Source organism: Orycteropus afer, unplaced genomic scaffold, assembly GCF_000298275.1.
Source record: "Orycteropus afer afer isolate SDZICR_OR568_19922 unplaced genomic scaffold, OryAfe1.0 scaffold00185, whole genome shotgun sequence".
In the NCBI taxonomy this organism is placed as follows: Eukaryota; Metazoa; Chordata; class Mammalia; order Tubulidentata; family Orycteropodidae; genus Orycteropus; species Orycteropus afer.
Genome location: NW_006921772.1, coordinates 3,363,533 through 3,377,262, shown reverse-complemented (window position 1 = coordinate 3,377,262; position 13,730 = coordinate 3,363,533). Strand labels below are relative to the sequence as shown.

Below are 13,730 nucleotides of genomic sequence, written 5' to 3'. Positions count from 1 at the left end.
GCTACTACTGTCAACCACTTGGAAGAGGATCTATGTAGGAGATCCTGGATAGAGAGGGAGAACAATGTGGAACAAAACTCAAAATCATTTGGGAAAAAAAGGGATGGGGGATTAGGTTTGCTGGTTTGATAGAGCCTGGTGGAACCACTGAGACTATGGCCCCTAGCTGTCCTTCAGGTCTGGAATTGAACACATGCCTGTGGCTTTCAGCCAGACAATAGACAGGCATATGACTTAACATTTACCTGAGGTAGATACACTCCTTGGAGAGAAAAAGCATGGGAGAAAGAAGGGCTGCATATGCACAGGAGACAGCTCAGGGGCAGGAGTGCATGGAGGGATGTACACAAGGAAGAGGTAACTATCGGGAGAAAGTAGGAGGGGAGATGTTGCATCGTGTTCAATGTCATGAGACAAAGTGTATGTGAACTGCTGTATGGACAGTGCATTTGCTCTGTAAATTTTCACCCAAATCACAATAAAAAAAAAAAAAAAAGAGAGAGAGAGAAAAAGAAACACAGCTGTCCACAAACACACACACACACACACACACACACACAATCTGAGACAGTATATAAAAGCCTTTAAAAATAAAAAAATACTATGCAAGTGAAATATATATTTATGACAGTTCAGGTAATGTGTCCTATTGTGTTGGAGACCAAGAGAGAAATTATCAAAGGACATGACTGCAAGGCACATGTCCAACAGCAACAAGAGAAGGCAAGGCCTCACTCATGATTGAATGCTTACTTGGCAAAACATCATGTGTCAAGGGTAAATGTTATTCCAGTAATCCATGTTTGCTATTTTGTTGGAACATTTCGTACTTTGGGTCATGGTGCCCTAATAAACATTTATTGTTTTATATTCATTGTTCCTGTAGAAACCTTTAATAATTGTTTCAATAACCATGGGCACATAGAAGAGTGAAACTTTTACTATGTAGAAAATAGTTGCTTGTATGGATTCTAAGAATAATGATATAATCATGTGTAAATGTATAAATAAAGCAGATCGAAGGCATCAGGCTTCACTCTCACAGAATATGCAGAGCATCCACCTGGTCCCCGTTTCTCTTAAATCTTTAATCCTTTCCTGTAGCTCTGTTTCATGACTTGTTCCGCCATGCTGGATGGAACAAATGGCGCCTGAACAGGGACTTGAAGTGGAGCAGTGGAGAGGATGCCCGCTGAGTGGAAATCGAAGCTTTGTAACAAAAAACGGTAGTGTGGTGAACTCAGTAAGTTTTTCTTTAAGCCAGGCTGACCAGGGGGAATGCAGGATCTCATGAGAGGGATTGTTATATTTGTGTTCTTAAGGCTTTAGTCCAGGCTAGAGGTTTCTCAGCATCTAAGAAGCAATTGGAGGAATTTTCACAGTGTGTGGATTGCTGTTGCCTTTGGTTTCCTCAAGAAGGGAGGTTGATCTGATGGCCTGGGAAACCACTGGTCGACAGATGAATGAATGCTTAAAAGAGGATGGGCTGGAGGATTTTCCAGAGTATGTATTTTCAGTTTGGAGCATTTTATGGCTGTACTTGGAATTGGCCAATTGCCCTATTGCAAGCATATATCCTAAATTAAAAGAGTTAAAATTGAAAGAGGAAAGGGGCAAACAAAAGATGGAAACTGGACCCACAGATGTGAGGGAGGAGAAGCTATATCCTTCTTTGAATCCATTTTTAGATCAGAGGCTATTGCAGCTGTTACCATGCCCATCACCACTTACTCTCCTCTGCCTTTTAACCCTTTCCCTCCCTCAGGGAAACAAGTTAGTTACTTACCACCCTCCTCGTCCCCTTTATCATCTGTACAAACAATGGTTCAAAAGGCATGGTCAATAGACGAGAACATTCCATTAGAATTGAGACATCTTTTTCCAGCAAGTGAGGATATAGATCCACCAACTAATCAGGCAGTACAAGGACTCTGTGCATTCTCCTTAAAAACTCTCAAAGCTTTGAAACAAGTTGCTGCCACCTACAGGCACCTTTTGTTAGGGCCAAAATAAAAGTTTCTGTGAAAGAAGCTTTATGTCCTTATGATTTGCATATGCTGGCTAAAACTGCATTAGAGGGAGGGGATTACTTATTATGGAGGATGTATTTTCATGATTTTTGTATCGAGCAGAGTATGAGAAATCAGCAACACAATGTTCCTATCAATTTTTAAATGCTTTCAGGCACTGGACAGTTTTTAGATGTTACAGCTCAATTGACTTATCCCTTACAAGCATATCAACAGACAGCAGCCATGGCCACTCAGGCTTGGTTCAAACTACTGGTTAAGGAGCTGATAATTCTAGCTTTACTAAAATCATACTAGGGCCTACGGAACCCTTTAAACAATTTGTGGATATTATTAGTGTGGTGGTGTCTTGGAGTGGTAGTGATAGTGCAGCAGGTAATATCTTGATTAAACAATTGGCTTATGACAATGCCAACAAAGACTGCAAACAAACCATGGCTGGAATAAAATGAACAATGACTATAACTAATATGATCAGGAAATGCCAAGATGTAGGCACTCAGACACATACTATGAATTTATTAGTTGCTGCCTTAGCTAATCAAAAAATATCTGGAGGATGTTTTGCTTGTGGCAAAATAATTCATGTCACTAAGCAGTGTTGAAAGAGATTGTTGTTGTTGTTGTTGTTATGTGCCATCGAGTCAAACCCAACTCACAGAGACCCCTCCTTGGGTTTCCCAGGCAGTATCACTACGGAAGTAGGATTACCCAACCTTCCTTCCGAGGAGTGGCTGGAAAGAGATTAAATAAAAAAAAAATCCTCCCAATAATTCGGCCGGTGTTTCATGAACACCAGGGATCTACCCCCAATGTAAAAAGGGCCTGGGGACTACTCAACAGGGAGAAATACATCCAATTTCAACAGTGGGAAATGATGGTTGAAAAGGATTGGGCTATCCCCCTTTATAGTAGGGGCTACTGCAATGACTCCCACACCCATGGCCAAACTAATTATTTGGCTTTCAGATGAGCCTATTTGGGTGGAGCGGTGGCCCCTATCCAGGGAGAAACTTCCAGCATTATGTGAATTAGTTCAACACCAACTAGATACTGGACATATTGAACACTCTAATAGCCCATGGAATAGTTCAGTATTTGTAATAAAGAATAAATCTGGCAAATGGAGAATGTTACATGATTTACAAACTATTCATCTTAGTATGCAAACCATGGGACCTTTGCAACCTGGTCTTTCTTCTCCTACAATGATACCTCTTGATTGGCATTTAATAATCTAGATTTAAAAGATTGTTTCTTTACTATTCCATTGCAACTGCAAGGTAAGATTAGATTTACTTTCTCTATTCCAGAAATTAATGTTCAAACCCCTACAAAGCGATTCATTGGAAGGTATTACCTCAAGGCATGAAAAATAGTCTTACTATGTGCCACAGCTTTGTCGTGTGTGCATTAGAGCAAATGCAAACTGTTTGGTCCAAGGCTATTATTATTCATTATATGGATGATATCCTTTGTAGTCACCCTGACAAAGACATATTAAATCAGATTTTCTTACATTTAAGTGAACAACTTTTCTTACAAGATTTTCTCACATTTAAGTGAACTTTACTATGGTTTGCAAATTAGCTCCTGAAAAGATTCGAAAAACTGCTCCATTTTCATATTTAGGACATATTATAGACAAAAGAACTGTAAGACCACAGAAAATTACTCTTCAGCTAAATTCTCTGACTACTTTGAATGATTTCCAAAACGTGTTAGGGGATATTAATTGGTTGCAACCTTCCTTGGGCACCACCACTCAACAACTTGGTTCTCTTTTTGACACCTTAAAGGGAGATTTAGAACTAACTTCACCTAGACACTTAACTGAGAAGGCAAAACAAGAATTGACATTGGTAGAGCAACGAATGATGGAGGCTCAATTAACCCGAGTTGACACTACAACTCCAATACAAGGAGTCATTTTAGCCATGCCTGAGAGTCCTACTGGAGCACTATATCAGTCTCAGGGGATTATAGAATGGATCCATCTTCCATCCCAATTCTCTACGTCTATTAAAACATATCCTACTATGGTAGCTATTTGTATTCAGAAATTACTATATAGACATAAGCAACTGACAGAAATAGATCTAACCATATACTTGACAGCAAATACAAACCCTTATTCATAATAACGTTGAATGGCAAATTGTTACTATTACAATTATCGGTCAGTTAGACACTCATTGGGCTCCTAATTGCAGGCATAACTGCTCTTGCCTCAATGATAGCTACTATGAATGTGGCTGCTGTTGCATTACAATTATCTATTCAGACAGCCCAATATGCCAATGATATAGCCTGAAACACTATAAAGGTATTTGTAGATCAAGAGACAATTGATCAGGATTTTAAACTCAAAGTAGGCATGTTAGAGAAAGGAGTATTATCAATAGGGGATGAGCTAGAAGTGTTATGAGTAAGACAAGCCTTACGTTGTGATTATCGGTATGAATACATATGTATAACATCATACCCTGTGAATTTCAGTGATCCTGAATGCACATGGGAAAAAATTTAAAATAAGAATATTAGGGATATGGGATGATTCAAACATCAGTCCTGAGATGCAGGAGTTTCATAAAGATATTCAAAGGCTAAAAGATAGTCATGCACCAATAATTGACCCCAATAAAGTTGCAGACACTATACTTAATGAATTTAAGAAGCTTAACCCTTTGAAAAATATTCCCACATTTCTTATACCACCTTTTACTATACGTAATAATGTTTCTAATTTTATTATTTGTTATCTTTTGGGTCCCGAAACTAATACATCAAGTAATTCAGTCTTTGACTACAGATGTACATCTACTGCATTTAAAAAATAAAAAGGGAGGAAATATTGGAGACCAAGAGAGAAATTATCAAAAGACATGAGTGCAAGGCACATGTCCAACAGCAACAAGAGAAGGCAAGGCCTCTCTCATGGTTAAATGCTTACTTGGCAAAACATTAAATGTCAAAAGTAGATGTTATTCCAGTAGTCCATGTTTGCTATCTTGTTGGAACATTTCATACCTCTTGGGTCACTGTGTCCTAGTAAACATTTATTGTTTTACATTCATTTTTCCTGAGGAGGTTTTGTGATTGTTCCAATAACCATCTGTTGTCCTTGGGCACAGAGAGGAGTAAAACTTTAACTATGTAGAAAATAGTTGATTGTATGGATTCCAAGAAAAATTATATAATCATGTGTATATGTATAAATAAAGCAGAACAAAGGCATCAGGCATCGCTTTTGCAGAATACACAGAGCATACACCTGGCCCCCGTTTCTCTTAAATCTTTAATCCTTTCATGTTGCTCTATTCATGACCTGTGCTGCCGTGCTGGATGTGGCACAACTGGCCAAGTAATGATTTGTATATGAGGATTGCTCAGTAAATGCTTTAAAAAATGAATATGAAATCTTCTATGATTCCTTTAGGCATCTAACAGCAATATAACAAATACATCCAAAAAAAATCCATGTAATTTGATATTAACAGATGATGAGTTTTGGGAAATTATATTTGAGGCACAAGAGGAAATGAATGACTTACTAAATGAGAAAATAAAGGTAGTTCTGTAGCTGAATAAATTTGTTTTCTAACAGGATAGAACTCTTTTCTCAAAAAAAATGAAGTCAGAATTCCCCAGGGGGAACAAGGATTAAAAACTAAAAGTGGGATGACTTAAAGCCAGTTGCCTTTAGATTCTGCACACAGCCAGCAAACACCTTGATGTATGTTTAATGTTAGGCACAGTGCACCAAAAGTTATAATACAGTTTGTGTAAGATATGGTTTTGGCTTACCACTGTCACTGGGGCCATCATTTTTCTATGAGGTACTGCCAGAGAGGAAGAGCGCAATTTTATAATTAGGGCTCAGACAGAGATATCCTAGCATTTCACCATGCTCTCTTCTGTAATTAGGCTTCAAATATGGAATAAATTAGTATCAACTCTGCATCCCAATGCTTTTCATTATTCGTCATGAAAATGTTCAATATGAATAAAATGCACACATTATTTAAAGAATGTAATAACATTTTGTAATTAAACTATATTCTGGTTCCCGGTCTTATTTTTGATGTGTAAATTCAAACAGTAACATTACCTGAATTCTCAAAAACCGTGGGCAGGCATAACCTGGCAGAAATGTTACAACATGATCATAAACTTTATCCAAGTCTAAAGACTTATTTGGTTTTAAAATAATCGAAGCCATGCCTGCTTTTCCTTCATAACCTGAAAAAAAAAATTAAAATAGTCAAGTTTATGAGTACTAACCACATGCCAGTGAGCAGTGAGTCGATTCCAACTCATGGTGACTCCCATAGGGTTTTCAAGGCTGTAACTCTTTATGGAAACAGACTGCCTCAACTTTCTTCCATGGAATGGCTGGTGAGTTTGAATGGCCAACTTTCTGGTTAGCACCCCAATGCTTTAACTACAATACAAGAGTACTTGTTGTTGTTGTTATGTGCCCTTAAGTTGGACCCGACTCATAGCAACCGCTCCTTGGGTTTTTGAGGTGGTAACACTACAAAAGTAGATTGCCCAACCGTCCTTCTGAGGAGTGACTGGTGGGTTTGAACCGCCAGCCTTCTGGTTAGCAGTCAATTGCCCTAGGCACTACACTACCAGAGGTCCTACCAGAGTACTAGATGGATACATATTTTTTAGAATCTTATTATTTACATACTAATCGTCACAAATGGAGACATTAAATCTATTGCAGCAAACAGTAACACAATAGTAGCATATGTAAATGAATTTGTGTCTTTCCCTGAGCATAATATGTAAAACTAAAACCATCTCACTGCAACTGAGTTGATTCTGACTCATGGGAACCCCATGTGTCACAGATTAGAACTCTTATGCAGGGTTGTCTTGGCTATAAATCTTTACAGAAGCAAGTCATCAGACCTTTCTTCTGTAGCACTGCTGTGTGTGTTCAAACTGCCAATTTTAGATTAGCAGTCAAGCACAAATTTAGAAATTTAGGAACAGGGAAGGCAAAAGCCTGTCTTGAACTGCCTATCCTACAGAAATGAAAAAAAAAAAAAAACATTATAAATAAGCTATCATTTATATCCTAACAAAACTAATGAAAAATATTAGACAACATGTATTTAAAGATAAATATATTCCATCAAAGTAGCCTTGGTGGCATGGTAATTAAGCGCTTGGCTGCTAATCAAAAGGTCAGCTGTTCAAATCCACCAGCTTCCCCATGGGAGAAAGATGTGGCAGTCTGCTTCGATAAGGATTATAGCTTTAGAAACCCTATAAGGCAGTTCTATCAGTCCTGTAGGGTTGCTATCAGTTGGAATCAGCTCAACGGCAACCAGTCTTCTTGTTTGTTTGCTTTTTATTCCAGTACAAATGCCTATTTTAAGCATTAACTTAAAAAGCACATTCTTAAATTATGAGTCTGGCAACTGGTATTTTCACAATTAATTTCACAGATTACTTACTGCTTATTACGCTACCAAGGGCACTTTCAATGGATCAGAATCTCATGTACTTTTTCTAACACCCAGTGACTCTCTAGTGTATTAAAATAAATATCCCCTTCCTCTACCTTCCTGTCCAAACATTCCTACTCTCAATAACTTCTGCACCTCAAGTATAGCTAGAAATCATTGTCATTTGTCTAAAAAGACAGTGAATGAGAACAGCTGTCCTGTGATTTCAGATTGGTCACTCTTCTGTTCTATTTTCAGCTTCATGAGAAAATCCTTACATGCATATTTATAAATGATGCAAAACAGATTTTAACATAATCTTAAAAAAGAATCCAAAGGTGAGATTTCTTGAAAGAAAGATGCACTTTAAGTACAAATCAATGTTATTAGACATTTAAATACAATATTGTCTAGTTTAGTGATATGCATACATACTAGTCATAAAAAATAATAGATTATTGAAAATGTGTTAACTATTTTCAAACAATGAAGTCACAAATCAGAATTTTCAAGCACTGCTTAAAACACACACACACACACACACATTAAAATTCCATTTGTGTCTTTCTCCTAAAAGCTTGGTAAATGGAATCTCTTGCCAAGGTAAAGCCTACAATATTTATTTATTTGCTTAATTATTTATTTTAATATTTACAATGAAAATGCTGTATCAGTAAGATTGTTGCACAATTAAAGAAAAGTAGCATATGGTACTCTGGAAATCATTCCAAAACTTTACATCTATTCATACCTTGCACAGCCACACCATACACGTTTGTTTCCTGTATGAAATCCAACATTCCAATAACATCAGCAGCTTCCGTGGTTGCAACATTTTCTCCTTTCCATCTAAATAAAAGCAAATTCCAGTCAGAAAAGTGCATTTGAAGAAGTAGGTACCCAATTTTATTTCTAGTGCTATGCATTTGGCTCTGTAAGGAGGACCTTGTGACAAAAGGTAAAGGCAGTTTTCAAAATGAAAGGGAATTCTACAAAACACTTTGATGATAATTCAATGAAATCAGTATCTATCTTTTTTGGAAAATCATTTTATCCATGTTTAGTTGGTGTAAGTTGTTTTACGATAAACTGTCTTTTACAATACTCCATAAAATAAGGATAAATCTCTCTTTGTTTTGTACTGTAATAACTTTGTGTGTGTGTGTGATTTTGGTGAAAATTTACAGAGCAAATTCATTTTCCATATAGCAGTCTGCTTCCATAAGGATTACAGCTTTAGAAATCCTATAAGGCAGTTCTATCAGTCCTGTAGGGTTGCTATCAGTTGGATTCAACTCAACTGCAACCAGTCTCATTACATTGACCACAATTTACCACAATGCAACAGCTCCCCTCCCACTTCCTCCCAATAGTTACCTCTTCCCTGTATCCATCCCTCCATGCACTCCTGCCCCCTGAGCTGTCTCCCTGTGCATAAGCAGCCCTTCTTTCTCCCATGCTTGTTCTCTCCAAGGAGTGTATCTACCTCAGGTAAATGTTCAACTCATATGCCTGTCTTTTATTTGGCTGGAAGCCACAGGAGTGGGTTCAATTCCAGCCCTGAAGGGCAACTAGGGGCATTAGTCTCAGTGGTTCCACCAAACTCTATCAGACCAGCAAACCTGGTTCCTCTCCCCCTCTTTTTTTTTCCCAAATGATTTTGAGTTTTGTTCCACATTGTTCTCCCTCTCTATCCAGGATCTCCTACACAGATCCCCCTCTGAGTGGTTGACAAGCGTAGCCAGGCACCATCTACTTCTCCTGGTCTCATAGTCTACAGATTGCATGGTGTACCAGTCACTAGGATGAATTGTTTCCATTAATCTTTGGTTTTCTTCATTCTTCTTTGCTTTGGATGAGGAGAGACCCATCATTCATCTAGATGGCTGCATGCAAGCTTTTAAAATCCCAGTTACTACTCACCAAAGTAGGAGGTGGAACAATGTTTTGTGCAGTATGTTATGCCAATTGAGCTTGATGTCCCCTGTGACTACGGTCCTGAGCCCACAGATTCAACTACTTGGTCCCTCTGGGTAGCTGGCTGTGGGCAAGAAGTGACTACAACCTTGTCCCTTGTCAACTCTACTATATCCCTGTGAATTCTTACAGAATATGCAAATACACTTGTAGAACCGTTGTCTGCCAACCCTGGACATGGTCTTGGGTACACTCCCTGCTGCAAAGACATACCTAATAGTTCAGCCTGTCCACCCATCTATCCACCTGTATACCCATGTTTGCCTTCACTGACAATGCAGTACTATATGTGCAAAAGGGATCATCTTTGTTGTCTGCACCTCCCATGTATCTCTCAGTGTCTTCCTCTTCGTCAGTGCCACCATGTTGATCACTCACATTTTATACATTGCCTTTCTCTTCACCCAAATCAATACTTATCTCTACCTATCTAACAGTGGTTCCCTACTCTACCCTCCCACCCCTGGTAACCAACAAAGAAAATTTCCTTCCATAGATAAACCTTTCCTTGATTTTTTCAATAATGGACTAATACAATATTTGCCCTTCTGTGATTGACTTATTTCACTCAGCATAATGTCCTCTAAGTTCATCCACGTTGTGCGGTGTTTTGTGGACTTTACATTATTCTTTAGGGTTGCATAGTATTCTATTGTGTGTGTGTACCATAGTTTGGTTATCCATTCCTCAGTTGATGGACACCTAAGTTGTTTCCATCTTTTGGCTATTGTAAATAGTGCTACGATGAACATGGGTGTACATATGTCTGTTCTTGTCATGGCTCTCACTTCTTTAGGATATATACCTAGTAATGGAATGGCTGGGTCAAATGGTATTTCTGATCCCAACTTTTTAAGGAATCACCATACTACTTTCCACAGTGGTTGTACCAATTTACAGTACCACCAGCAGTGTAGGAGAGTCCTAATCTCTACACATCCTCACCAACATTTCTTATTTTCTGTCTTGTTGAACTTTGCTACTAGTGCTGGGGCAAGATGGTATCTCATTGTTGTTTTGATTTACATCTCTAATTGCTAATGATCATGAACATTTCTTCCTGTGTTTGTAGGCCTCCTGAAAATCCTCCTTGGTGAAGTGTCTATTCATGTCTTCTTCCCACTTTTTCACTGGATTATTTGTCTTTTTGTTATGGAGGTGGAGTTTTCTATAAATTCCAGAGATAAGTCCTTTGTCAGATATGTCATTGCCAAATATTTTTTCCCAATCTGTAGGTTCTCTTTTGACTCTTTTGGAGAAGTCTTTGGAAGCACATCAAAATTTAATTTTTAGAAGATCCCATTCATCTAGTTTCTCTTCTGCTGTTTGTGCATTTTGGGTTATGCCTTGAGAGTCTATTTTTGCCATATATTAGGGCCCCTAAAGTTGCCCCTAGGTTTTCCTTGAGAAACTCATAGTTTTAGGTTTTACATTTAAGTCTTTGATCCATCTGAAGGTAGTTTTTATGTATGGTGTGAGGTATAGATCTTGTTTCATTTTTCTGCAAATGGATATCTAGTTTTGCCAGTACCACTTATTAAACAAACATTCTCATCCACATGTAATGGATTTTGGCCCTTTGTCAAAGATCAGCTGACCATAGGTCGATGGATCTATTTCTGGTTCTCAATTCTATTCCATTGGTCTATGTATCTGTCATTGTACCAATACCAGGTAGTTTTGACTACAGTGGCTATAGAGTAAGTTTTAAGATCCAGCAGTGTGAGACTTCTCACTTTGTTCTTCTTCAATAGTGCTTTGCTTATCTGAAGTCTCTTTCCTTTCCATATAAAGTTAGTGATTGTTTTTTCCATATCTTTAAAAAATGTTGATGGGATATGGATTAGGATTGCATTGAATGTATAGATTGCTTTGGGTAGAATTGACATTTTCACAATGTTCAATCCTCCCATCCATGAGCTGGGATGTTCTTCCATTTATATAGATCTCTTATGGTTTCTTGAAGTAGTTTTTTATAGCTTTCTTTGTACAGGTCTTTTGTGTCTCTGGTAAGATTTATTCCAAAACATTTTATTTTTTTTTTGCTAGATATTGTAAATGGTATTGATTTTCTTATTTCTTTTTCAGCAATCTCTATACTGGTATAGAGGAATCCAACTGAATTTTGGATGTTGATCTTGTATCCTGCTAAATCTCTAAATTAGTTCCAGTAGATTTTTGCCTGAGTCTCTTGGGTTTTCTAAGTATAGGATCATATCATCAGCAAATAGGGATAGTTTGATTTCTTCGTTACCAATTTGGATGCCTTTGATTTCTCTTTCTTGCCTTATGGTCTTAGCTAGAACTTCCAGTACAATGTTAAATAGAAGTGGTGCCAGAGGGCATCTGTGTCTGGTTCCTGTTCATAAGAGGAATGGTTTCAGTCTCTCTCCATTGAGAATAATGTTGGCTGTTGGTTTCACATAGATTCTCTTTATTATGTTGAGGAATGTCCCTTCTATTCTATCTTGCTGAGAGTTTTGATCAGGAATGGGTGTTGGATTTTATCAAAGGCTTTTTCTGCATCAATTGATATGATCATGTAGTTCCTCTCCTTTCTTTTATTTATATGGTAGATGACACATTGATTGTTTTTCTAATGTTGAAGCATCCTTGCATACCTGACATGAACCCTACTTGGTCATAATGAGTGATTTTCTTGATATGTTGTTGGAATCTGCAGTCTAGGATTTTGTTGAAGATTTTTGCATCTATATTCATGAGGGATATTGGTCTGTAGTTTTCATTTTTAGTGATGTGTCTGCCTGGTTTTGGTATTAAGGTTATGCTTGCTTCATAAAATAAGTTATGAAGGATTCTATTATTTTCTATGTTTTGGAATAGTTTGTGTGGGATTGGTGTCAGTTCTCTGAATGTTTGGCAGAATTCTCTGGTGAAACCATCTGGGCCAGGACCTTTTTGGTGGTAATTTTTTGATGACCTGTTCAATTTCTTTTTTGTGGATGGACCTGTTCAACTTTTCCACATAAGTCTGTGTTAGTTTAGGTAAGTGGTGTGTTTCTAGAAATCTGTGCATTTCTTCCAGATTTTCAAATTTGTTGAAGTACATTTGCTCATGATATGTTGATATTATCTTTTTTATTTCAGTTGGTTCTGTTGTGATGTCACCCGTTTAGTTCCTTATTCATGTTATGTGTATTCTCTCTCTCTCTTTCTTTGTTAAGTTTGCCAGTGTTTGTCAATTTTATTGATTTTTTCAAAAAACCAACTTATGGTCATGTTGATTTTTTTCTATTGCCCTTCTATATTCTGTTTCATTGATTTCTGCTTGAATTTTATTATTTCCTTTCTTCTGATGACTGTAAGTTTTTCTTGTTGTTCTTTTTCTAATTGTTGGAGATGTTGTTTTAAAGTGTTGATTTTGGCTCTTTCTTCTTTTTGGATGCGTGCATTTATTGCTATAATTTGGCCTCTGATTGCGGCTTTTGCTGTGTCCCAAACATTTTGGTATGTTGTGTTTTCAGTCTTATTTTATTCAAGGAATTTTTGAATTTCAGTTTTTATTTCTTCTCTTACCCAGTCTTTCTTAAGGAGGGTGTTGTTTAGTTTCCATGTGTTTACTCTTTTTCCATTGATCTTCCTATTGCTGATTTCTAATTTGATAGCATTATGATCTGAGAAGATGCTTTGCAGTATTTCAATGTTTTAAAATTTATTAAAACTTGCTTTATGGCCTAGCATATGGTCTATAATGAAAAATGTTCCATGTGCACTGGAATAGAATGTATATAGTGCTGATGTTGGGTGAAGTGCTCTATAGATGTCTAAAAGGTCAAGTTGGTTGATTGTAATGTTCTGCATGTTTGTTGAGTTTATTTCCAGTAGTTCTATCTTTCATTGAAAGTGGTGTATTAAAGTCTCCCACTATGACTGTGGAGTTAAATATTTGCTGTTTCAACTCTTTTTAAAGTCTGAATTATGTATTTTGGGGCTCTTTCATTGGGTCCATAGATATTTATTATGGTTATATCTTCTTGCTCAATTGATCCTTTAATCATATAATGTCCTTTCTTGTCTTGTATGGTGGTGTTTGTCCTAAAGTCAATTTGATCAGAAATTAACATTGCCGCTCCTTCTCTTTTACAGTTGCCATTTGCTTGATATATCTTTTTCCAACTTTAAATTTGTCTATTTTTGTCTTTGTCTCTAAGGTGTGTCTCTTGTAGAAAGCATATTGATGGGTTTTGTTTTCTTATCCAATCTGCAACTCTCCATCTCTTGAGGTAGTCCATTTAAT

General features: G+C 37.2%; 1 protein-coding gene across 1 annotated transcript in view; it reads right to left on the bottom strand.

Moving 5' to 3' along the window:
- Window positions 1–13,730, bottom strand: part of SLC27A6 (solute carrier family 27 member 6) — a 152,828-nt gene that overhangs the window by 7,458 nt on the left and 131,640 nt on the right. Inside the window, exons 8-9 of the mRNA XM_007947459.1 lie at window positions 8,247–8,344; window positions 6,142–6,272 (exon numbers count right to left, since the gene is read on the bottom strand). Of these exons, the coding sequence (XP_007945650.1) occupies window positions 6,142–6,272; window positions 8,247–8,344 (229 nt within the window). The remainder of the gene's footprint in view (window positions 1–6,141; window positions 6,273–8,246; window positions 8,345–13,730) is intronic.